Source organism: Halichoeres trimaculatus, unplaced genomic scaffold (assembly GCF_033239565.1).
Source record: "Halichoeres trimaculatus isolate MK-OKI-2021-1 unplaced genomic scaffold, fHalTri1.1 fHalTri1_scaffold_3, whole genome shotgun sequence".
NCBI classification, from domain to species: domain Eukaryota; kingdom Metazoa; phylum Chordata; class Actinopteri; order Labriformes; family Labridae; genus Halichoeres; species Halichoeres trimaculatus.
In genome coordinates, this window is record NW_027437181.1 from 29,809,927 (window position 1) to 29,835,006 (window position 25,080).

Sequence of the window (25,080 nt, forward strand, 5' to 3'; positions counted from 1 at the left end):
CTTTATTCATGCATTATTCCACAATTTTTCCAACAGGAAACATCTCTTACAGAAATCATGTCAACGCATTAATTAAAAAAAACAGTACGTTACATCATGCTGAATGATAACACAGCCAAAACTGATTATTCTAAAACAAATACTTCAGCATTAAACATTTAGACATTTTCAAAGGTGTCACATAACATCTTTGTCGTATCAGGATATAATGTGCTACAGGAAATGTAAGACTGAAACCATTAACGTGATGGTTAGTGTATTAAGACGCCTTTGATAACAGCTGCTTGTAACCTGATGAACTTAGGCACACAATGTTCATAAAGACTTCACACCTATTTGCTACACAGTGCACTAAACTGAACCTGGTTCTACACAGATCAGACTGGCTACAATGAGTTCACAGTATTCAACAAAAGTTTGTGATTCTTCTACAAAATAAAAATACTGATGTTGCATGCTTTGTTTCTGTTGCAGATATACGTATGTTTATTTCACATGATGCTTTAGTTACTGTATATATGTCATCTTCTTTGATCATAACTTACAAGTCAGTGAAGTTTTAAGGTATTGAAGTTTGCTTGTGGAAAACTGTACTATACAGCACAGCTGGCCTATCCCAAGCTACTACTTAGATCAGTTGCATGACTCAAATAAATCTTACGAATGTTCAACCAATGAAAGGAATACAGAGTTGAATAGAAATGTAGAATGAAAAAAAAAAGTTGCAAGTATGAGCTACAGATGGAATGTGTGTAAAGGTTGACAAACTACGTTGTCTAATTGAATTAATTCACTGATGTGAAATATTAAACAATAGAAATCACGAGAGTTCACATGATCCAAAATCTATGCTTAGAAAGGATGTTATCAGTGCAAGGTTACTCAATTAGCTCTGAGCGTGTTTATGGTTTTCCAAAGAAAAGCATACAGCTGGAGGCTAAAAGGCAGACTTCTGGTTGATATAGTGTTCATGATTTGGTGTCTGGAGTCTGGAGTTGTGATGCTTCCACTTTTTAAATACATGCAACCTCTAAGCTAAGTGATTAGCTCCGTTGGCAGTAGAGGTAAAAACAGCTGAGGCTTGTAACAGTTGATATACCACTCCTTCATGCAAAATGACCCTCTGTTCTGGCGCCATTTTCTAAAGTATTTTGTTCACTTGTACGACAAGACACCCACCCAAACACACAAACAGTGATCAGTTCATCCATTACGAATTAAAAAGTTTGATAAAAATATATATGTATATATTAATAATTTTCAGGTGGGTTTTGGTTACCCTGCTTCATTAAGTAGTGCACAGGAACATTAAGACACTACAGTTTAAACATACACACAAAACATACCAAGGACGAGACAGAAAGCTAGTCTTCTGTCGGAGTCGGGAACACAACGAGGCAAAGTGCAAAATACAAACATCCTCTCCAGAGTTATGCATCCTTCACATCAGACTCCTCATCCTGCTTGCGATCAGTCATCCTGGCACACCGAGGACATGTTGTGGAGTTGTCATAATAGCAATCCCTGGAGGAACACATGAAAACAGAAAATCCTTGTTGAAAAACACCATAATATGGAACATTGTCTTGTTTTTATTACCAGTATGTGGGCAACCACTTTGCTTCAGTATCATACACTCACTGGCCACTTTATCCGGTACACCTGTCCAACTGCTCATTAACGCAAATTTCTAATCAGCCAATCACATGGCAGCAACTTAATGCATTTAGGCATGTAGACATTGTCAAGACGATCTGCTGCAGTTCAAACCGAGCATCAGAATGGGGAAGAAAGGTGATTTAAGTGACTTTGAACGTGGCATGGTTGTTGGTGATAGACAGGCTGGTCTGAGTATTTAAGAAACTGCTGATCTACTGGGATTTTAACCCACAACCATCTCTAGGGTTTACAGAGAATGGTCCCAAAAAGAGAAAATATCCAGTGAGCGGCACTTCTGTGGGCCAAAATGCCTTGTTGATGCCAGAGGTCAGAGGAGAATGGACAGACTGGTTGGAGTTGATAGAAAGGCAACAGTAACTCAAATAACCACTGGTTACAACAGAGGTAGGGTCAGAATTTGGCGTCAACAACATGAAAGCATGGATCCATCCTGCTTTGAAGCAATGGTTCAGGCTGCTGGTGGTATAATGGTGTGGTGATATTTTCTTGGCTCAGTTTGGTCCATCCCTTTATGAGCACAGTGTACCCATCTTCTGATGGCTACTTCCAGCAGGATAACGCTCCATGTCATAAAGCTGGAATCATCTCAGACTGGTTTCTTGAACACGACAATGAGTTCCCTGTACTCAAATGGCCTCCACAGTCCCCAGATCTCAATCCAATAGAGCTCCTTTGGGATGTGGTGGAACAGGAGATTCATCATGGATGTTCAGCCGACAAATCTGCAGCAACTTTGTGATGCTATCGTGTCAATATGGACCAAACTCTCTGAGGAATGTTTCCAGTACCTTGTTGAATCTATGTCATGAAGTATTAAGGCAGTTCTGAAGGCAAAAGGGGGTCCAACCCAGAACTAGCAAGGTGTACCTGATAAAGTGGCCGGTGAGTGTGTGTATGCTGAGTACAGTAAACACATTAATGCCTTGTTTGTTTTCTCTGTGCACATTATCCCTGAAACTGGTTGTCCTTAGGATTAAAAATAGCAACATGTGATTTGACCAGTTACCACACAATGCAGCAACATTTCATAGAATATTACAAAGTCCTCTAAATGTCATTATTTCCCCTGTACTTTCCAGAGTGAATGGTTGGTGGTGACCTACCGATGGAAAACAGCAGAGCAGTCATGGCAGACTGAGGTGTGACTGTCAAAAGGAAACAGGATGTCGCCCTCCTTACAAAGCTCACATACAAATCCTTTGGCCTGACAACGCTAAATGCAAAACAGGGTAGAAAGAGCAAGAAACACAAAATCCAGTCATCAGAAGTGTGCAGACTCTTTATGACATGGTCATCTGTAACACATATGCAGTCATTAAAAAAAGGTGACCATTTGAGACAAGTTTTGCTTAGAGTTTGAACTCACGTCACAATCTAGTTTGATGTGCTTTGCAAATGTGGTGTGGATCTCAGTGAGGGAGCAGCTGAGTCTGCCGCTTGAGATGTCGATCAAATCCTGCAGAGAGTACATGTCATCGTTCTCCACAAAGTGCTGTCGGTCTTGTAGCTGAGAAACACAAACAAAAATGTTTTTCTGATTTTGTATAAAAGCTTTTTCAAATTTGTGTGAAAAAAATCTGTTATATTGTAAAATTCTGAAGCACAAGCACAAGAGTTGTTCATAAAACTTGAGCATGCACTGAATATGAAACAACAAAAGTCAAGTCTACAGCATTTGTACTAACTTAACACCACATACTGAGTCTTAATGATACAGGGAGAACCTCGCCAGATGTAGTGTGAGTTTTCCACTTTCACCACATGATGGTGTTGTTGTAACACATAACTTGAAGGTGGGATTGAAATGGTGCGACTATCCCTGTGTATCTGACACAAAAACTGGGCTACACAGATTACTGTACGAGGAAAGGATAGAAAAGTGATGCTGACCTGCAGCAACAGCCGAGCCTCCATGGCCTCCTTACAGGTGATGAAATACGGTTTCATCAGCAGAATGTCTTGTCGCAGTTTCTGTCAGACACACACAGAGCTGTAAGTTGAATTATGGCATTTAGTTGATATACTTTTCTCATCCAGCTGCATATATTAGCAGAAATCCATAAGCCAAAACATCATAAAAATAATAAGAAAATAATCTACTCAGGTGGTTTAATTTACAAAAATACAATTTTGAGCACCTAAATAATGTAACCTTTTTATTTACACTGTGAATCTGAGAAGTGAGCCACTTTCATACCCGGATCTCAACCAGCTCCTCCACAAAGTTGAACAGCAGCGGGTTGATTTCTTTCAGCTTCAGCACAGGTCGTGATATCATCAGGGCCAGGTAACGCATCGAGGAACGACAGACCTTAAAAAAGAGGCGTGCTGTGAGCATGCAGATGTGTTTAGGGTATGAACACAGTGACTAAGATTAAAACTAGCATTGTGTGCATCATCTGACCTTGAAATGAGCAAGATCAAACTGGATAAACCAAGGGTATGATGGGTAGATCGACATCTATAAATAATCCTGATGTTTGGCAGGAACATGTATGACAGTAAAGCTGCAGTTATCTCACACAAACTCACTTGATAAGTCTTCCAAATCAAGATATAATTTGCAGTTGCGGTTACCTTTCGGGGTTCAAACTCCCAGTTGTGAATGACCCGGGCTGGTATGATAGCTGTGTCATTCCAATGACATGTGCTGCAGTAATACTGGCCTGTGTAGTCACACTGTCTGGCTTCACTTGGCACGCCCCCTAAAAAATAAACAATGTCAAACAATGTGAAAATAGGAATAAAAATATAACACCATGGCTGCCTGTTGTAGCAGCTCTCTCTTCTTTGTCTGTTTCATGTAATTTTTTCATCTTTTTTTCGTTGATCATTAATTTGTATGGCTCATTTGTTGGTCATGGACACCAAACTGGTTTTGTCCTCAGTGATATTTTTACTATTTTTGCTTCTGTGTTTGTCTGGAGATCTTACATGTAACCATGACTGCATTGTTTACATGTGAACTCAGCTGTTAGCAGCCCTCAGCATGTCAATGCTAACTGGTGCAAGGCCTGATGTTTCCCACAAGGTGAGGAGAAGGAGGTGAGGACAACGTGCTGGTTCTCAGGTGTGAGCTAAGAAGTGACGACATGGACCTGTCCTTCCATCCATTGTTATTGGGAACGTAAGATCTATCTCCATTAAGATGGACGAGCTAGCTGTGCTAACCCAGCAACAGAGGGGAAGGCAGAGTAGCATCATGCTATTCACAGACATGGCTAACAGAGCTAACACTGGACATGAGCGCCACCATTGGAAGAGCTTCACCTGCTGTGAGCAGAAACAGGAGACAGAGACTGAACAGACTGCTGAAGAAGCTCAGTCCTGGACCCTGTGGAGGTGGAGACTGGCTGAACTGGACAATGATGGACAAGCTGTCATCACCTATTTTCTTATGGACCTTTTTGCACCTCCTATAAACTTTCTTACTTTTGTTTTCTTGATTGCTGCTGTGACTCCACCTGAATTTCCCCTCAGGGATAAATAAAATATTTTTAGGGCCCGAGCCCCGGGAACCGGGGGCGAAGCCCTCTTGTAACCGCTAGGATTATTAGGGCCCGAGCCCCCGAGAATCGGGGGGCGAAGCCCTATTGTAACTGTTAGGATTATTCTTCTTCTTCTTCTTCTTCTTCTTCTTCTTCTTCTTCTTCTTCTTCTTCTTTGTTTCTGCCAATACAATGCCATTTTGCGTGCCTTTGGCTTGAAAAAAAGGCGAAATGACCTAGCCACAAAATTCAAACTCGGCGAAAAATTTATGATTCCACTGTCTCTGCAAAAATTCATCCCCCCTCGCGCCCCCTAGGGGCTTAAAACTGCAGCCCCTTGGTCTGCTTTCATCTACAGCCTTGAAATTTGGTGGGTATAACAAGCATGCCCACATGAACAAAAAAGTCTCTTATGACTATCGTGAATTCTCAACACGAACTTCGCTATTAGCACGTAAACATGGGATTTTGACGATTTGTAGCCTACGCATTTGAACGAACTAGTCCTAGGGCTTTTGTCACAGCAACTCCAAACTTGCCATGTGTATACTACACACATTGAACATTAATAATCATAGCTAAATTTTCGGAATATTTTTCCGTTTGGCTAGGACACGGGCTCAAAGTTCGGCATTTTTCAACTTTGTCTAATCTGCACCAAAATTTACACACATGTTCAGTGTTAAGCCCTGGACACAGCCATGTCATTATTCCCCCCAGAAATTACAACGCCTCCTGATGGCAATGGCCTGAAATTGCCAAAATTACGTTTATAGGCTATGTATTTCAATGAACTACTCCCAGGTTTGGACTAAGATGAACTCCAAACTTGCCTTGTGGAAACTACACACATTGAAGATGAACACTTACAATACAATTGTCATTATCTTGTATGGCTTGGCCACAAATGGCCGCCAAAGTTCACCATTTTGCTACTTCATGAAAATCTTAATAGCTCTCTTGTACAATGTTGGATCAGGCCCAAAATGCACACATATGTTAACTCTCCCATCTCCAACACATCCATATACTTCTTTTCATCTAACACTACAGCGCCCCTTACTGTTAACAGGAAGTAATGTCTTTTACTCTCTGATTTATAGCCTCTTCATTTTTTGCCATTTTCTTTTTCATTTAACTTGCAAATCTCTGTCACGCCTTCATAAAGCATTACAAATCAGCTCATGTCCTCAAGGTCAAGGGTGTGTCTATGGCACTAGCTTCACCTCGCTAATGTCAAAAGACAGCAGGAAGTAGTACTAACTCAGTCATTTAAGGTCTAATTTCTTCCAAACTTCACACACACCATGAAAGTCCATCCCCAAACTCTTCTATAACCTCAAATCTCTGCTACTGCAATAGCGCCACCCACTGGAAATGCTTGATCATATTATTACATTCATTTTAACGTTTGCTCCAAATTTTACACACATGAAGTCACTCCCACTCCTGACTGCTGTTGACATGAATTACAGTGATAATGCTGCTCCCCCTATGGTACACTAATCATATCAACTATGATTTCAATGTACCATGTATGCTTGCTTGCAAGGCGACAACCTTATCCATACACAGAGCTCTAGCTTGAGGCACATTTTGCTGCACTTAGCCCGCTTGGGAATTACCCCAATACGGACCATTTTCCGCGGGGCGAGGGCCCGTCATTGCTGCATGCAGCTATATTTATTATTATTATTATTATTATTAGGGCCCGAGCCCCCGAGAATCGGGGGGCGAAGCCCTCTTGTAACTGTTAGGATTATTCTTCTTCTTCTTCTTCTTCTTCTTCTTCTTCTTCTTCTTCTTCTTCTTTGTTTCTGCCAATACAATGCCATTTTGCGTGCCTTTGGCTTGAAAAAAAGGCGAAATGACCTAGCCACAAAATTCAAACTCGGCGAAAAATTTATGATTCCACTGTCTCTGCAAAAATTCATCCCCCCTTGCGCCCCCTAGGGGCTTAAAACTGCAGCCCCTTGGTCTGCTTTCAGCTACAGCCTTGAAATTTGGTGGGTATAACAAGCATGCCCACATGAACAAAAAAGTCTCTTATGACTATCGTGAATTCTCAACACGAACTTCGCTATTAGCACGTAAACATGGGATTTTGACGATTTGGAGCCTACGCATTCGAACGAACTAGTCCTAGGGCTTTTGTCACAGCAACTCCAAACTTGGCATGTGTATACTACACACATTGAACATTAATAATCATAGCTAAATTTTCGGAATATTTTTCCGTTTGGCTAGGACACGGGCTCAAAGTTCGGCATTTTTCAACTTTGTCTAATCTGCACCAAAATTTACACACATGTTCAGTGTTAAGCCCTGGACACAGCCATGTCCCTATTCCTCCCAGAAATTACAACGCCTCCTGATGGCAATGGCCTGAAATTGCCAAAATTACGTTTATAGGCTATGTATTTCAATGAACTACTCCCTGGTTTGGACTAAGATGAACTCCAAACTTGCCTTGTGGAAACTACACACATTGAAGATGAACACTTACAATACAATTCTTATCATCTTGTATGGCTCGGCCACAAATGGCCGCCAAAGTTCACCATTTTGCTACTTCATGAAAATCTTAATAGCTCTCTTGTACAATGTTGGATCAGGCCCAAAATGCACACACATGTTAACTCTCCCATCTCCAACACATCCATATACTTCTTTTCATCTAACAGTACAGCGCCCCTTACTGTTAACAGGAAGTAATGTCTTTTCCTCTGTGATTTATAGCCTCTTCATTTTTTGCCATTTTCTTTTTCATTTAACTTGCAAATGTCTGGCACGCCTTCATAAAGCATTACAAATCAGCTCGTGTCCTCAAGGTCGAGGGTGTGTCTATGCCACTAGCTTCACCTTGCTAATGTCAAAACACAGCAGGAAGTAGTACTAACTCAGTCATTTAAGGTCTAATTTCTTCCAAACTTCACACACACCATGAAAGTCCATCCCCCATCTCTTCTATAACCTCAAATCTCTGCTACTGCAATAGCGCCACCCACTGGAAATGCTTGATCATATTATTACATTCATTTTGACGTTTGCTCCAAATTTTACACACATGAAGTCACTCCCACTCCTGACTGCTGTTGACATGAATTACAGTGATAATGCTGCTCCCCCTATGGTACACTAATCATATCAACTATGCTTTCAATGTACCATGCATGCTTGCTTGCGGGGGAACAACCTCATCCATACACAGAGCTCTTGCTTGAGGCACATTTTGCTGCACTTAGGCTGCTTGGAAATTACCCCAAAACGGACCATTTTCCGCGGGGCGAGGGCCCGTCATTGCTGCATGCAGCTATATTTATTAGGGCCCGAGCCCCGGGAACCGGGGGCGAAGCCCTCTTGTAACCGCTAGGATTATTATTAGGGCCCGAGCCCCCGAGAATCGGGGGGCGAAGCCCTATTGTAACTGTTAGGATTATTAGGGCCCGAGCCCCCGAGAATCGGGGGGCGAAGCCCTCTTGTAATCGTTAGGATTATTATTAGGGCCCGAGCCCCCGAGAATCGGGGGGCGAAGCCCTATTGTAATCGTTAGGATTATTATTAGGGCCCGAGCCCCCGAGAATCGGGGGGCGAAGCCCTATTGTAATCGTTAGGATTATTAGGGCCCGAGCCCCCGGAACCGGGGCGAGGCCCTCTTGTAACCGTTAGGATTATTATTATTCTTATTATTATTATTATTATTCTTATTCTTCTTTGTTTCCGCCAAAACAATGCCATTTTGCGTGGCTTTGCCTTGGAAAAAAGGTGAAATGACCTAGCCACAAAATTCTAACTCGGCGAAAAATTTATGATTCCAGTGTCTGCACAAAAATTCATCCCCCCTCGCGCCCCCTAGGGGCTTAAAACTGCAGCCCCTTGGTCTGCTTTAAGCTACAGCCCTGAAATTTGGTGGGTATAACAAGCATGCCTAGATGAACAAAAAAGTCTCTTATGACTATCGTGAATTCTCAACACGAACTTCGCTATTAGCACGTAAACATGGAATTTTCACGATTTGGAGCCTACACATTTCAACGAACTACTCCTAGGGCTTTTGTCACACCAACTCCAAACTTGGCATGTGTATACTACACACATTGAAGATCAAAAGTTATAATACAATTTACAGAATATTTTGCCGTTTGGCTATGACACGGGCTCAAAGTTCGGAATTTTTCAACTTTGTCCGATCTGCACCAAAATTAACACACATGCTCAGTGTTAAGCCCCAGACACAGCCATGTCATTATTCCCCCCACAAAGCACAACGCCTCCTGATGGCAATGGCTTGAAATTGCCAAAATTACGTTTATAGGCTATGTATTTCAATGAACTACTCCCAGGTTTGGACTTAGATTAACTCCAAACTTGCCTTGTGGAAACTACACACATTGAAGATGAACACTTACAATACAATTGTTATCATCTTGTATGGCGTGGCCACAAATGGCCGCCAAAGTTCACCATTTTGCTTCTTCATGAAAAACTTAATAGTTCTCTTGTACAATGTTGGATCAGGCCCAAAATGCACACACATGATACCTCTCCCATCCCCAACACATCCATATACTTCTTTTCATCTAACAGTACAGCGCCCCTTACTGTTAACAGGAACTCATGTCTTTTACTCTCTCATTTAGAGCCTCTTCATTTTTGGCCATTTTCTTTTTCATTTCACTTGCAAATGTCTGTCACGCCTTCATAAAGCATTACAAATCAGATCATGTCCTGAAGGTCAATGCTGTGTCTATGGCACTAGCTTCACCTCGCTAATGTCAAAACACAGCAGGAAGTAGTACTAACTCAGTCATTTAAGGTCTAATTTCTTCCAAACTTCACACACACCATGAAAGTCCATCCCCCAACTCTTCTATAACCTCAAATCTCTGCTACTGCAATAGCGCCACCCACTGGAAATGCTTGATAATATTATTACATTCATTTTAACATTTGCTCCCAATTTTACACACATGAAGTCACTCCCACTCCTCACTTCTGTTGACATGAATTACAGTGATAATGCAGCTACCCCTATGGGACACTTGTCATATCAACTATGCTTTCAGTGTACCATGTATGCTTGCTTGCTGGGCGACAACCTCATCCATACACAGAGCTCTTGCTTGAGGCACATTTTGCTGCACTTAGGCTGCTTGGAAATTACCCCAAGACGGACCATTTTATGCGGGGCGAGGGCCCGTCATTGCTGCATGCAGCTATATTTATTCTTCTTCTTCTTCTTCTTTGTTTCTGCCAATACAATGCCATTTTGCGTGCCTTTGGCTTGAAAAAAAGGCGAAATGACCTAGCCAGAAAATTCAAACTCGGCGAAAAATTTATGATTCTACTGTCTCAGCAAAAATCCATCACCCCTCGCGCCCCCTAGGGGCTTAAAACTGCAGCCCCTTGGTCTGCTTTGAGCTACAGCCTTGAAATTTGGTGGGTATAACAAGCATGCCCACATGAACAAAAAAGTCTCTTATGACTATCGTCAATTCTCAACACGAACTTCGCTATTAGCACGTAAACATGCTATTTTCACGATTTGGAGCCTACGCATTTGAACGAACTAGTCCTAGGGCTTTTGTCACAGCAACTCCAAACTTGCCATGTGTATACTACACACATTGAACATTAATAATCATAATACAATTTACAGAATATTTTTTCGTTTTGCCAGGACACGGGCTCAAAGTTCGGCATTTTTCTACTTTGTCCAATCTGCACCAAAATCAAGACACATGTTCAGTGTTAAGCCCTGGACACAGCCATGTCCATATTCCTCCCAGAAATTACAACGCCTCCTGATGGCAATGGCCTGAAATTGCCAAAATTACGTTTATAGGCTGTGTATTTCAATGAACTACTCCCAGGTTTGGACTAAGATGAACTCCAAACTTGCCTTGTGGAAACTACACACATTGAAGATGAACACTTACAATACAATTCTTATCATCTTGTATGGCGTGGCCACAAATGGCCGCCAAAGTTCACCATTTTGCCGCATCATGAAAATCTTAATAGCTCTCTTGTTCAATGTTGGGTCAGGCCCAAAATGCACACACATGTTAACTCTCCCATTCCCAACACATCCATATACTTCTTTTCATCTAACACTACAGCGCCCCTTACTGTTAACAGGAACTCATGTCTTTTACTCTCTGATTTATAGCCTCTTCATTTTTTGCCATTTTCTTTTTCATTTAACTTGCAAATGTCTGTCACGCCTTCATAAAGCATTACAAATCAGCTCATGTCCTCAAGGTCAATGCTGTGTCTATGCCACTAGCTTCACCTCGCTAATGTCAAAACACAGCAGGAAGTAGTACTAACTCAGTCATTTAAGGTCTAATTTCTTCCAAACTTCACACACACCATGAAAGTCCATCCCCCAACTCTTCTATAACCTCAAATCTCTGCTACTGCAATAGCGCCACCCACTGGAAATGCTTGATCATATTATTACATTCATTTAAACGTTTGCTCCAAATTTAACACACATGAAGTCACTCCCACTCCTGACTGCTGTTGACATGCATCACAGAAATAATGCAGCTCCCCCTATTGGACATTAATCATATCAACTTTAATTTCATTGTAACATTTATGCTTCAGGGGCAACAACCTCATCCATACACAGAGCACTTGCTTGAGGAACATTTTGCTGCACTTCGCCCGCTTGGGAATTACCCCAATACGGACCATTTTCCGCGGGGGCGAGGGCCCGTCATTGCTGCATGCAGCTATATTTAGGGCCCGAGCCCCCGAGAATCGGGGGGCGAAGCCCTATTGTAACTGTTAGGATTATTAGGGCCCGAGCCCCGGGAACCGGGGGCGAAAGCCCTCTTGAAACCCTTGTGATTATTATTATTATTATTATTCTTTCTCTGTGCCTCTTTAACCCCAAATTGCGTGCCTTTCACTTGAATTAATCGTGAACGCGCGTGTACCCAAAATTCTGAATGTGCGAAAATTGCGTGATTTCACTGATTGCACAAAAATGAACGAGCCATAGCGCCCCCTAGTGGCTTAAAACTGCAGCCCCTCGGGCGACTTTGAGCCACAGCTCTGAAAATTGGTATGTATATCAAGCATGCCCAACCAAACAAAAAAGTCTCTTACGACTTTTGTGAATTCCGAACACAAACTTCACTAATTGCACCTAAACCTTGAAATTTAGCGATTTTGGGCTAGGTATTTTAACGAACTAGTCCTAGGTTTTTTGACTTTTCAACTCCAATCTTGGCCTGAGTTTACTACATGCACTGAAGATCAATAATCATAATTAAATTTTTTTTATTTTTTTCGCTGTCGCTACGACATCAGCTCAAAGTTCGGAATTTTTCAACTTTGTCCAATTTGCACGAAAATAGACAAAGATGTTCAGTGTTGCACCCCGGACACAGCCATGTTGTAATTTTTACCAGAAAGTACAGCGCCCCCTAGTGGCAATGGCCTGAATTTGGAAAAAATTGCATTCATAGGGTACATATTTAAACGAACTAGTCCTACGATATTTCTCAGATCAACTCCAAACTTTGCAGGTGTATACTAGAGACATTGAAGATTAATAATCCAAATGGAATTGTTATAGTTTTTTTGGGCGGGCCCACAAATGACCGCCGAATTTGACAATTTTTCTACTTTTTTCAAATCTTATTAGCTCTCCTGTACAATGTTGGATCAGGACCAAAATTCACACACAAGTTCACTGTCAGAGCCTCATTCCATTTCTATCATTACTTGCATTAATAGTAATGCTCCATAGCGCCACCCAGGGGCTCAAAATTTTGGCCTCCCCGGCTACTTTGAGCTACAGGTCTGAAATTTGATGGGCTTAACAAGCATACCAAGACCTACAGAAAATTGTATTATGACCATAGTCCATTCCGAACAGGAAGTTCGCAATTTGCCCGTAAACATCGGATTTTGACGATTTTTAGCCTCAGACGAAATGCAACAATTCCTTGGTTTTTCATCAGATCCACTCCAAAATTGGCATGTGTATACTACACGCACTGACAATGATATGTTCCAAACGGATTCTTTCTACGTCAATGGGCGTGGTCAGAAATGACCGTCAAAGTTGACCATTTTGGCTGCTTCATTAAAATCTTCATTTGTCTCTTGTGCAGTGTTGGATCAGGGCCAAAATGCACACAGAGGTTCAGTTTCACAGCCTCAGTGCATTTCTATCACTGGTTGTACTTATATTAATGCTCCACAGCGCCACCCGGGGGCTCATATCTGCAGCCTGTCCAGCTACTTTGAGCTACTGGCATTATAAGTTTTGGGCTTAACTCTCATGCCCACAACTATGGCTTTTGAATGAGCCACATTTCGCTGCTCACGCGGCAGCTTGGACATGCTCCACTTGGCAAGCCTTGAACGAGCACATGCGGCAGCTAGCACACACTACAACTGGCGCACACAGGGCGAGGGCCCGTTCATCGCTGCTTGCAGCTTTAATTAGGGCCCGAGCCCCCGAGAATCGGGGGGCGAAGCCCTCTTGTAATCGTTAGGATTATTATTCTTCTTCTTCTTTGTTTCTGCCTATACAATGCCATTTTGCGTGGCTTTGCCTTGAAAAAAAGGCGAAATGACCTAGCCACAAAATTCAAACTCGGCGAAAAATTTATGATTCCACTATCTGTGCAAAAATTCATCCCCCCTCGCGCCCCCTAGGGGCTTAAAACTGCAGCCCCTTGGTCTGCTTTCAGCTACAACCTTGAAATTTGGTGGGTATAACAAGCATGCCCACATGAACAAAAAAGTCTCTTATGACTATCGTGAATTCTCAACACGAACTTCGCTATTAGCACGTAAACATGGGATTTTCACGATTTGTAGCCTACGCATTTGAACGAACTAGTCCTAGGGCTTTTGTCACAGCAACTCCAAACTTGGCATGTGTATACTACACACATTGAACATTAATAATCATAATACAATTTACAGAATATTTTTTCGTTTTGCCAGGACACGGGCTCAAAGTTCGGCATTTTTCAACTTTGTCCAATCTGCACCAAAATCAAGACACATGTTCAGTGTTAAGCCCTGGACACAGCCATGTCCATATTCCTCCCAGAAATTACAACGCCTCCTGATGGCAATGGCCTGAAATTGCCAAAATTACGTTTATAGGCTGTGTATTTCAATGAACTACTCCCAGGTTTGGACTAAGATGAACTCCAAACTTGGCTTGTGGAAACTACACACATTGAAGATGAACACTTACAATACAATTCTTATCATCTTGTATGGCGTGGCCACAAATGGCCGCCAAAGTTCACCATTTTGCTACTTCATGAAAATCTTAATAGCTCTCTTGTTCAATGTTGGATCAGGCCCAAAATGCACACACATGTTAACTCTCCCATTCCCAACACATCCATATACTTCTTTTCATCTAACACTACAGCGCCCCTTACTGTTAACAGGAAGTAATGTCTTTTACTCTCTGATTTATAGCCTCTTCATTTTTTGCCATTTTCTTTTTCATTTAACTTGCAAATGTCTGGCACGCCTTCATAAAGCATTACAAATCAGCTCATGTCCTCAAGGTCAAGGGTGTGTCTATGCCACTAGCTTCACCTCGCTAATGTCAAAACACAGCAGGAAGTAGTACTAACTCAGTCATTTAAGGTCTAATTTCTTCCAAACTTCACACACACCATGAATGTCCATCCCCCAACTCTTCTATAACCTCAAATCTCTGCTACTGCAATAGCGCCACCCACTGGAAATGCTTGATCATATTATTACATTCATTTAAACGTTTGCTCCAAATTTAACACACATGAAGTCACTCCCACTCCTGACTGCTGTTGACATGCATCACAGACATAATGCAGCTCCCCCTATTGGACATTAATCATATCAACTATAATTTCATTGTAACATTTATGCTTGAGGGGCAACAACCTCATCCATACACAGAGCTCTTGCTTGAGGAACATTTTGCTGCACTTCGCCCGCTTGGGAATTACCCCAATACGGACCATTTTCCGCGGGGCGAGGGCCCGTCATTGCTGCATGCAGCTATATTTCTTCTTCTTCTTCTTCTTCTTCTTCTTCTTCTTTGTTTCTGCCAATACAATGCCATTTTGCGTGCCTTTGGCTTGAAAAAAAGGCGAAATGACCTAGCCACAAAATTCAAACTCGGCGAAAAATTTATGATTCCACTGTCTCTGCAAAAATTCATCCCCCCTTGCGCCCCCTAGGGGCTTAAAACTGCAGCCCCTTGGTCTGCTTTCAGCTACAGCCTTGAAATTTGGTGGGTATAACAAGCATGCCCACATGAACAAAAAAGTCTCTTATGACTATCGTGAATTCTCAACACGAACTTCGCTATTAGCACGTAAACATGGGATTTTGACGATTTGTAGCCTACGCATTTGAACGAACTAGTCCTAGGGCTTTTGTCACAGCAACTCCAAACTTGGCATGTGTATACTACACACATTGAACATTAATAATCATAGCTAAATTTACAGAATTTTTTTCCGTTTGGCTAGGACAGCGGCTCAAAGTTCGGCATTTTTCAACTTTGTCCAATCTGCACCAAAATCAAGACACATGTTCAGTGTTAAGCCCTGGACACAGCCATGTCATTATTCCCCCCAGAAATTACAACGCCTCCTGATGGCAATGGCCTGAAATTGCTAAAATTACGTTTATAGGCTATGTATTTCAATGAACTACTCCCAGGTTTGGACTAAGATGGACTCCAAACTTGCCTTGTGGAAACTACACACATTGAAGATGAACACTTACAATACAATTCTTATCATCTTGTATGGCGTGGCCACAAATGGCCGCCAAAGTTCACCATTTTGCTACTTCATGAAAATCTTAATAGCTCTCTTGTACAATGTTGGATCAGGCCCAAAATGCACACATATGTTAACTCTCCCATCTCCAACACATCCATATACTTCTTTTCATCTAACACTACAGCGCCCCTTACAGTTAACAGGAAGTAATGTCTTTTACTCTCTGATTCATAGCCTCTTCATTTTTTGCCATTTTCTTTTTCATTTAACTTGCAAATGTCTGTCACGCCTTCATAAAGCATTACACATCAGCTCATGTCCTCAAGGTCAAGGGTGTGTCTATGGCACTAGCTTCCCCTCGCTAATGTCAAAACACAGCAGGACGTAGTACTAACTCAGTCATTTAAGGTCTAATTTCTTCCAAACTTCACACACACCATGAAAGTCCATCCCCCAACTCTTCTATAACCTCAAATCTCTGCTACTGCAATAGCGCCACCCACTGGAAATGCTTGATAATATTATTACATTCATTTTAACATTTGCTCCCAATTTTACACACATGAAGTCACTCCCAATCCTGACTTCTGTTGACATGAATTACAGTGATAATGCTGCTCCCCCTATGGTACACTAATCATATCAACTATGCTTTCAATGTACCATGTATGCTTGCTTGCTGGGCGACAACCTCATCCATACACACAGCTCTTGCTTGAGGCACATTTTGCTGCACTTAGGCTGCTTGGAATTTACCACAAGATGGACCATTTTACGCGGGGCGAGGGCCCGTCATTGCTGCATGCAGCTATATTTATTATTATTATTCTTCCGATTCTTCTTTGTTTCTGCCGATATAATGCCACTTTGCGTGCCTTTGGCTTGAAAAAAAGGCGAAATGACCTAGCCACAAAATTCAAACTCGGCGAAAAATTTATGATTCCACTGTCTCTGCAAAAATTCATCCCCCCTCGCGCCCCCTAGGGGCTTAAAACTGCAGCCCCTTGGTCTGCTTTCAGCTACAGCCTTGAAATTTGGTGGGTATAACAAGCATGCCCACATGAACAAAAAAGTCTCTTATGACTATCGTGAATTCTCAACACGAACTTCGCTATTAGCACGTAAACATGGGATTTTCACGATTTGTAGCCTACGCATTTGAACGAACTAGTCCTAGGGCTTTTGTCACAGCAACTCCAAACTTGGCATGTGTATACTACACACATTGAACATTAATAATCATAGCTAAATTTACAGAATATTTTTCCGTTTGGCTAGGACACGGGCTCAAAGTTCGGCATTTTTCAACTTTGTCTAATCTGCACCAAAATTTACACACATGTTCAGTGTTAAGCCCTGGACACAGCCATGTCCCTATTCCTCCCAGAAATTACAACGCCTCCTGATGGCAATGGCCTGAAATTGCCAAAATTACGTTTATAGGCTATGTATTTCAATGAACTACTCCCAGGTTTGGACTAAGATGAACTCCAAACTTGCCTTGTGGAAACTACACACATTGAAGATGAACACTTACAATACAATTCTTATCATCTTGTATGGCTCGGCCACAAATGGCCGCCAAAGTTCACCATTTTGCTACTTCATGAAAATCTTAATAGCTCTCTTGTACAATGTTGGATCAGGCCCAAAATGCACACATATGTTAACTCTCCCATCTCCAACACATCCATATACTTCTTTTCATCTAACACTACAGCGCCCCTTACTGTTAACAGGAACTCATGTCTTTTACTCTCTGATTTATAGCCTCTTCATTTTTGGCCATTTTCTTTTTCATTTAACTTGCAAATGTCTGTCACGCCTTCATAAAGCATTACACATCAGCTCATGTCCTCAAGGTCAAGGGTGTGTCTATGGCACTAGCTTCACCTCGCTAATGTCAAAACACAGCAGGAAGTAGTACTAACTCAGTCATTTAAGGTCTAATTTCTTCCAAACTTCACACACACCATGAAAGTCCATCCCCAAACTCTTCTATAACCTCAAATCTCTGCTACTGCAATAGCGCCACCCACTGGAAATGCTTGATAATATTATTTCATTAATTTTAACATTTGCTCCAAATTTTACACACATGAAGTCACTCCCACTCCTGACAGCTGTTGACATGAATTACAGTGATAATGCTGCTCCCCCTATGGTACACTAATCATATCAACTATGCTTTCAATGTACTATGTATGCTTGCTTGCAGGGGAACAACCTCATCCATACACAGAGCTCTTGCTTGAGGCACATTTTGCTGCACTTAGCCCGCTTGGGAATTACCCCAATACGGACCATTTTCCGCGGGGCGAGGGCCCGTCATTGCTGCATGCAGCTATATTCTATGTTATTCTTTTATTGATTCCTTTTTATGAGCTACAACAATAAACAGGACCCCTTCTGGAAGCCATACAGACCACATTTACACAATGATGGCACAGCTCATGGGGCAGTTCAGGGTTCAGTGTCTAGGCCAAAGGACACTTTAAACAGCAGGACACAGAATCAAACTCTTATCCTTTCAATGGAGAGACAACTGACTCTACCATTGAGCCAAAGCTACCTTTTTGTTTTAACTGCCTCCTAACCTCCTTAAGCCAGTGTGGGATCAGTATGAAAGGGCAAAGACACAATAGCCACAGTTACATGAGGAGTTTTTCGTCTTCCCGAATGGAATCTTTCTGAATGACTTTTCCGAAAACAATAGTATACATAAGGAAAGGAATATTCCAATCTCTGGTCTACATGCGCTGCTGTAATCAAACAGAATAGTCAATGGGGCATGCGCAGAAAAAGGTAAACATCCCGTCATTTATCAAAAACAGAGGACAACAGTTTCTCTTTATCACGGTGTTGCAATACTTGTATTGCGAGTGTCCGTCCAGTCTTGATATTATGTTCAGTTCTTCAAAGTTTGGATCAAAAGCAAACTGTCCTCCAGTGCTGACGGCTCGCTGCCATATTTTAAATTGAGGAACGTCTCTAGTTGCATCTTACGTCATACCTGAGCATGCGCTGAAAGAACGCACCCTGACAACTTTCCATCTGAGTGGATACATGATACCTCAATCGGTTTGGGGAAAGGAATATTCCACCCCTGTGAAACCGATTAAATTTCCATTCCGATTGGCACTTTTCTTTCAGAATGAGGTGTATACAAAGGTTAAATTCTTTCCGTTTGAGCAAATAAACCGAATGCAAGCGGAATATTTGGGTCCATGTATACGTGGCTACTGAGAGCAAAGCTTCATCACTGTGAGAAGGATAAACTGATAATGTCAATTTGTACTTACTCAGTGAAATAGGTGTGCGGCACTCTGCACAGCGGTAGTCCTGCCGGTCCAGTCCTATCTCAGGACAGATGCTGAGCTCATACTCTGACTGGTGGCTGACCTTTGACCTGACACAGGGCTTGGTGATCAGGTTCATGCACTTACTATGGCAACGATAATAGCAACCTGAAGAGAACAAAGGGACAGTTGAAGTTGTTCGGCAATATTATTTTGCTTAGGTGGTTCAATATGAATATCTTGTTAACAGACTTACAGGGCTTCATAGTGAAGTCCCTGTCCTATAAAATCCACACTATAAGTTTGCCTGTGGTACTTCTAAAGAACACACATAGCTATTTATTTAGAATAAGTTTAAGTTTTAAAAATAGGTAAGTCTTGAAAAATCCAGAATTCTGAACAATGAGATATTGGTTAATTGGGAAAACACAGATTCTTTGCAGAATGGTCCCTGCACAGTATGTCTTACCTGTGCAAGTATACCAGGTCTGGATAAGGCCCCAGATGATAGTGCTACACTTATCACAGGTCTGTTTCACACTCTTGCTCTTTTCCTTGGAAAAACGGTGCTCAAGTAGAGTTCTCAGGTTAGGCTCATCCTCCTCTGGGTCCTTCAAGGGCACAAAAAAATCAACAAGAAAGTACTTTAAAATCATACAATATGTTACTTGTTTCTTTGTATGTTTTCATGCTCCTCTGTCACTGTTGCATGACTCTCCAGAGAAACCAAAGAAGCACAAGAGCGTTCAACTTGTGTCACGCTATTTGACATAATGCTGCATTATTACATAACCCAGTACAGAGTGTGGTATAGTTTTAGTCAGCTCCTTTACATGATGTGGTACAAATTGGTTTGAAATCAGTAAAAATCATCACGAAGGAAAGGATTTGGATGGGTTTTCTATAACATGCATCCAAATCTCAACATGACTGAAACAATCAATGTAATGGCTGATTATTTGATTTATTACCCCACAGCACACCATAATGTAACAATATCACTGCTCCTGAAACTCTTCATAAACAGAAGCATTCCTGTATTACATTTGAGAGCTTGTAATGATCTCTATACAAACCTTTTTTATCACCTTATCAGTGGAATGTCTGCTATGTTTGCTTGGGCTAGCTTACGCAAGGCAAATGCCAAAAGGCCAATGTTGATCATAGTCGTCCACATGAGCATCAACTTTCTTCCTAAACTTTTGTACACAGCGAGGTACTCTTTGGCGAGGTACTCTTCAGGAAGCGTTTCCCCGTAGAAACCCAGTAAAAAGGCATGCTTTACATAATGCATTCTGCTAACTACTGTGAAAGGCACACATTCCTCAAAGTTGGACACATGCAAGTGAAATAAATCAGTTATGTATATCTTGTTCTGATTACATCAACAATATCATGTCATCTTCTCCAGTGCTCAAACCTTAAGCTCCTGTAGTTTGAGTCGAAGGTGGATAAGTTTCACGACGGTGTCTTTCTGTCGCTCTGAGTGTTCTGGCAGCTCCAGGATCAGTTTTTTGCACTCCTCTATGGCCAGCTTCAGTTGTTCAATGTCAGATGCCACAAATGAACCCTAAAACATGTAAAAAAAAAAAAAAAAAAAAAAAAAAAACAGCAAAAACATGTTAAAATTTAAAATAAAAGAAGAGAAAGTTTAACAATTTGACTCAAAGGTAAAGTGAAGATTCCTTCACCATGGGCCTTGAGAAGTGGTCTTCAGCTAGACCCAGGTCCATAGTCCGGTCTGAACTGTGGGTTCTGGTCCCAGAGAACAGCTCTTGTCTTGCTTCTGAAAATACAAACACACACACACACACACACACGCCTGAACCACAGCGTCTCTTCTCAATGTACACCCTGCTGAATGGTGAGTGCACTTAGCCACACACACTAACTTCACACGCATGACTGTAAATAGGACAACCCTTAAACTCTGACTCAACACTTAAGATGTCAAGAAGAACGAATAAAGCTTGACATGGACAACTGAAGCGAACAGTTATGGAGGTTATTGTCTTGTCAGTGTTAGTAATATGTAACCAGGCCAGTTGACAAGACAGACTCCTGCCTGACCTCATTGAAACTGCAAACAGAGTTGCATGACCTCCACAGCTCTAACAAAATCTATCAAATTAATCTGCTTTACATAGAAGAGTATTGTTATTGCTATTTTATGTTGAGTCATGCCTTTGATAATATACAGATTTAGGGTGCTGATAGAATTTGTTTATCAAAGTCAAATGCCAGCAATATTTTTCTGGGAATACAGCATTACAACTCATCAATATACGTACTCAATATCAAGAGTTTAAGCTTTAATAACATCATGATTTAAGTACATCACCACAGGCAAGAAGTTCTAAAGGAGATGGATTGTTTTGTGGAAATAAGCAGACACCTAATGATGTTTGTGACCTTTTAAGCTGCAATAATGGGTTTTATCTTCAGCAACAGATCAAGTGGGAACCAAAAACTGTTTTTGAGAAGTGGAAGTAGCCTCAAGGTTTTGAAACGAAAGCCACAGAGAGCAGAGACACTGTACATGAACATATAAACTACATAATCAAGTATATTGGTTATCTCGATCTCTGCTTATTGTTAAGCTTTTACTTTTAAAGCTGAGTAACAATCTGTCAAAAACAATTTAAGATATTAAGTTTTAAGAAAATTCAGATTTTGGACAGTACATTTCCTGAGGTTAAATCAACACAACAGAAGAAAACAGCAGACACAGTATAAAATTCAGGGCCAACACAAGTCAATAGTGATTTATGCCATAATAAAACTTTAAACACTCTTTTTAAACTGATCAGAATATATGGAGAGAAAAAAAGCCAAATGGTCCAGAGGAAACTCCACCCTTACAGAAATTTACTCTTGATCTCAAAAACAAATTAAAACATATACGAGGTTGTTACCTGCATACACGTCAGAGCAAAACATGTTGGAGTTTTTCAGCGTCTCAGAGAGAGAACAAAAACAGCAGCCAAAAGAAATCAGCTGATCTAACAGTGTGTCAGGTATGCCAGTCAGAATACATTTAATCAAGCAGAAACGTTTTAATTCCTTAAAACCTGAAGTACAGGAAGTGTTACTGGGGTCCTGCTGAACGTAATACTTTTCATTTCCTCTGTTTTCAGTTACAGTATTTCCAACTTCCTTTTCCCTGAATGTAATGTTACAACACTCCCGTGTTTTTGTTCTTAAAGCTCCAAGAGCGAGATTGAAAGCTCAGATTAAACTTTATTAATAATTGAGAGGATAAATTTATCTGGAGCAGGTTTTTGAGTAAGGTCTTTCACAAGACAGTCTAAGCCACTAGCGTTTTCTCTGCATTTTGTGTTTTGGGTGGGTATAAATCAACGTCTAGGTACCACTTTGAACTGAAGAAACCACAATTTAAGATAAGCTCCTCAGTGTTTGGTGAAAGGGTCATTGAGATGGTGTTAATAGAAATACTATTACAAAATTTTCTCAATCATAGCTCACAATCAAGGGAACACTTTGGCTGTTATCCGAATGTGCCTACAGTGAACAACTCAAAGACAGTTAGGTGTTTTATCCTCCATGAAACAGACCACAGAGAAGGAGTAATTTTCATGAAATGCAAGTAAATATCCCAGTCATTGCCTTGATGCCCTGATCATTTTGCCTCTATCCTCCAAAAAAGGCTTCTTATCAAAGCACATCACTATGTACTACTACCAATACAAGCACAAGCAAGTTTTTGTATCCAGGGGTGACATTTACCATGATGTGAAGGTGTCTTGCCTCCATGGGGACCATCTTCTTCCTCTCCACGGTCAAAAGGATTGAGGCGGGTTTGGCGAAAATGTGCAAGTCTCTCATCGTACGCCATGTCTGTGGGCTACATCTGAGGAAAACAAGGCAGAGCAGAGTCTCACTGGCTAATTGTTCTTCTCCTTTGTTTTACGCTGACACAGAGGTTGACCATGACCACCAGACAGCAAATGTATCTGCACAGTCATTTCTAATTCCTGTTTTGTTCATGTCTATAATGGCACTGCCAAAGGGTAAACACATTATATCCACAATTTTCAACTTAATAAAAAAGAAAATCTATAAATCAAATCAGAATAGATGAGATATAATAAAAATTAGTTAAAAGCCACTGATTGCACTTTAACACAGCTTTTCTTTGATGCTAATGCTGAATCGTGCGTTTCGAAATGTTAACAGCTCTTTCAAATTAAACAGGGCCTTTTTTAATATATATTACCACACTTTGTAGGTTTCTGTATCACATGTCGAGACTAGCCTCAATGAGATAAATAACAAAATCCATGACACTAGTATAATTGACATAAAAGGTATTGCACGATGTACAAGTGTTGGGGATTTGTGAACACTTCCAGGGCTTACTTAGCCTGCAGGTATAAATAATAGTGCGATGACTAGCATGGACAGAAATATTTAAAATAGTAAGCTTGCATTATGCAGCATTAAAACTGCACAGCCTGCAAACCGTTACAGACAGAGCTACCTTGACTTATCACAGCCTAACAGAGCTGATGCTGCAACATTAAATAAATATATTTTTTTATTTTAATGTCATTACTAAACACGTAGCTTCTTGGTTACTGCATACGACCTAAATTGAGCTTTGTTACACTCAAATTAGGAAATCATTGAGACTCTACAGATGTAAACAGCGAGCTAACGCTAGCATGCTAACTGTCTTTAAAAACAAATCAGTCATGTGTTTTGATGCTTATGTTAGCTTAGCTTCTCTGATGGCTGACTCGGGTCAAAACTTACCCCGTTGTTGACCTTATAAATCATCAACGTGTTAACATATATTTCAAGTCGACGCTTGTTGTTATTATGAACAGTGCTGCCCGTGGTGTTTTTTTTTCTCAGTCAACATCAGTCTGTGGTCACAAGGTAAAAAAAAAAAAAAGGCATCAAGTCACGTGTTTTAAAATGACTAGCTTCCTGTTGGTATTTTCAGAATAAAACACGTGAGCAGCTTGAGGCAGACTTGGAGAAGCGACGATAGAAATTGCCCTATGTGAACATATTAATGTGGGCACATTCACATTGGAAACAGTAGTGTGGTATTTTGAAGACTAGCACAACACAAGCGAGGTCATTTCAATATGGGTTAGTCTACTTGTTTTATACTGTAAAGCGTGTAGATATTAAAGATGTCATCCTAGCTTACTAGAGGATGCTACATATGGTTACCATGTGGACTAATCTCCACCAACAGAAAATATTTATATCTGTATTTATTCATAGAAATAAGGTTGTATTACATTGTCCATATGAAGCTGATTCATTTATGAAAGTAAAATGTTCATATGCACAATGCAAGCCATAAATCCTATTGATAGACAGTCTTAAACCTTTTCATCCAAGTAGTGGCGCAGACACACCTATTATTCACAAAGAAATTATTGACTGTTAATTTTCTTAAGTGACTTCCTCTTTATTTCATAAATTCATATTAAAAAGAAGGGAGGAAAATGCAAAAAAGCATCCTCATGATGATTGATGCAGAAGGATTTTTTTTTGTATTATTATTATTATTATTATTATTATTATTATTATTATAATTATTATTATGATGATGATGATTATTATTATTTTCAAATAAGATCAGTGCTTACTATTATCTGAAAATCAAACGCCTCTATAACGAGTATAAAATGTGGTTTACTGAGCTATTCCTTTTACTAGATGTTTGGTACTTTTACTTTGAAAGAGAAAAAGAAAAGCTTTCTCTACTTTTTGGTCTAAATTATTCTTCTTTAACCAGGAAACGGGATTTTTAAACTGATCTTTTCAGAATAAAAGCATTAAAAAATCTTAATGAAG

The 25,080-nt window shown here is 40.7% G+C and overlaps 1 protein-coding gene across 1 annotated transcript; it reads right to left on the bottom strand.

Moving 5' to 3' along the window:
- On the bottom strand, positions 1 to 24,144 carry def8 (differentially expressed in FDCP 8 homolog). The gene is made up of 12 exons (XM_074667208.1): positions 24,019 to 24,144; positions 22,990 to 23,113; positions 20,934 to 21,028; positions 20,663 to 20,812; positions 19,712 to 19,853; positions 19,246 to 19,410; positions 4,258 to 4,385; positions 3,878 to 3,991; positions 3,571 to 3,651; positions 3,047 to 3,187; positions 2,784 to 2,893; positions 1 to 1,524 (listed from the first exon to the last, which is right to left on the bottom strand). The coding sequence occupies exons 2-12, from the start codon at positions 23,096 to 23,098 to the stop codon at positions 1,431 to 1,433; spliced, it is 1,329 nt and encodes a 442-aa protein (XP_074523309.1). The 5' UTR covers positions 23,099 to 23,113; positions 24,019 to 24,144; the 3' UTR covers positions 1 to 1,430.
- Between the last annotated feature and the right edge of the window lie 936 nt (positions 24,145 to 25,080).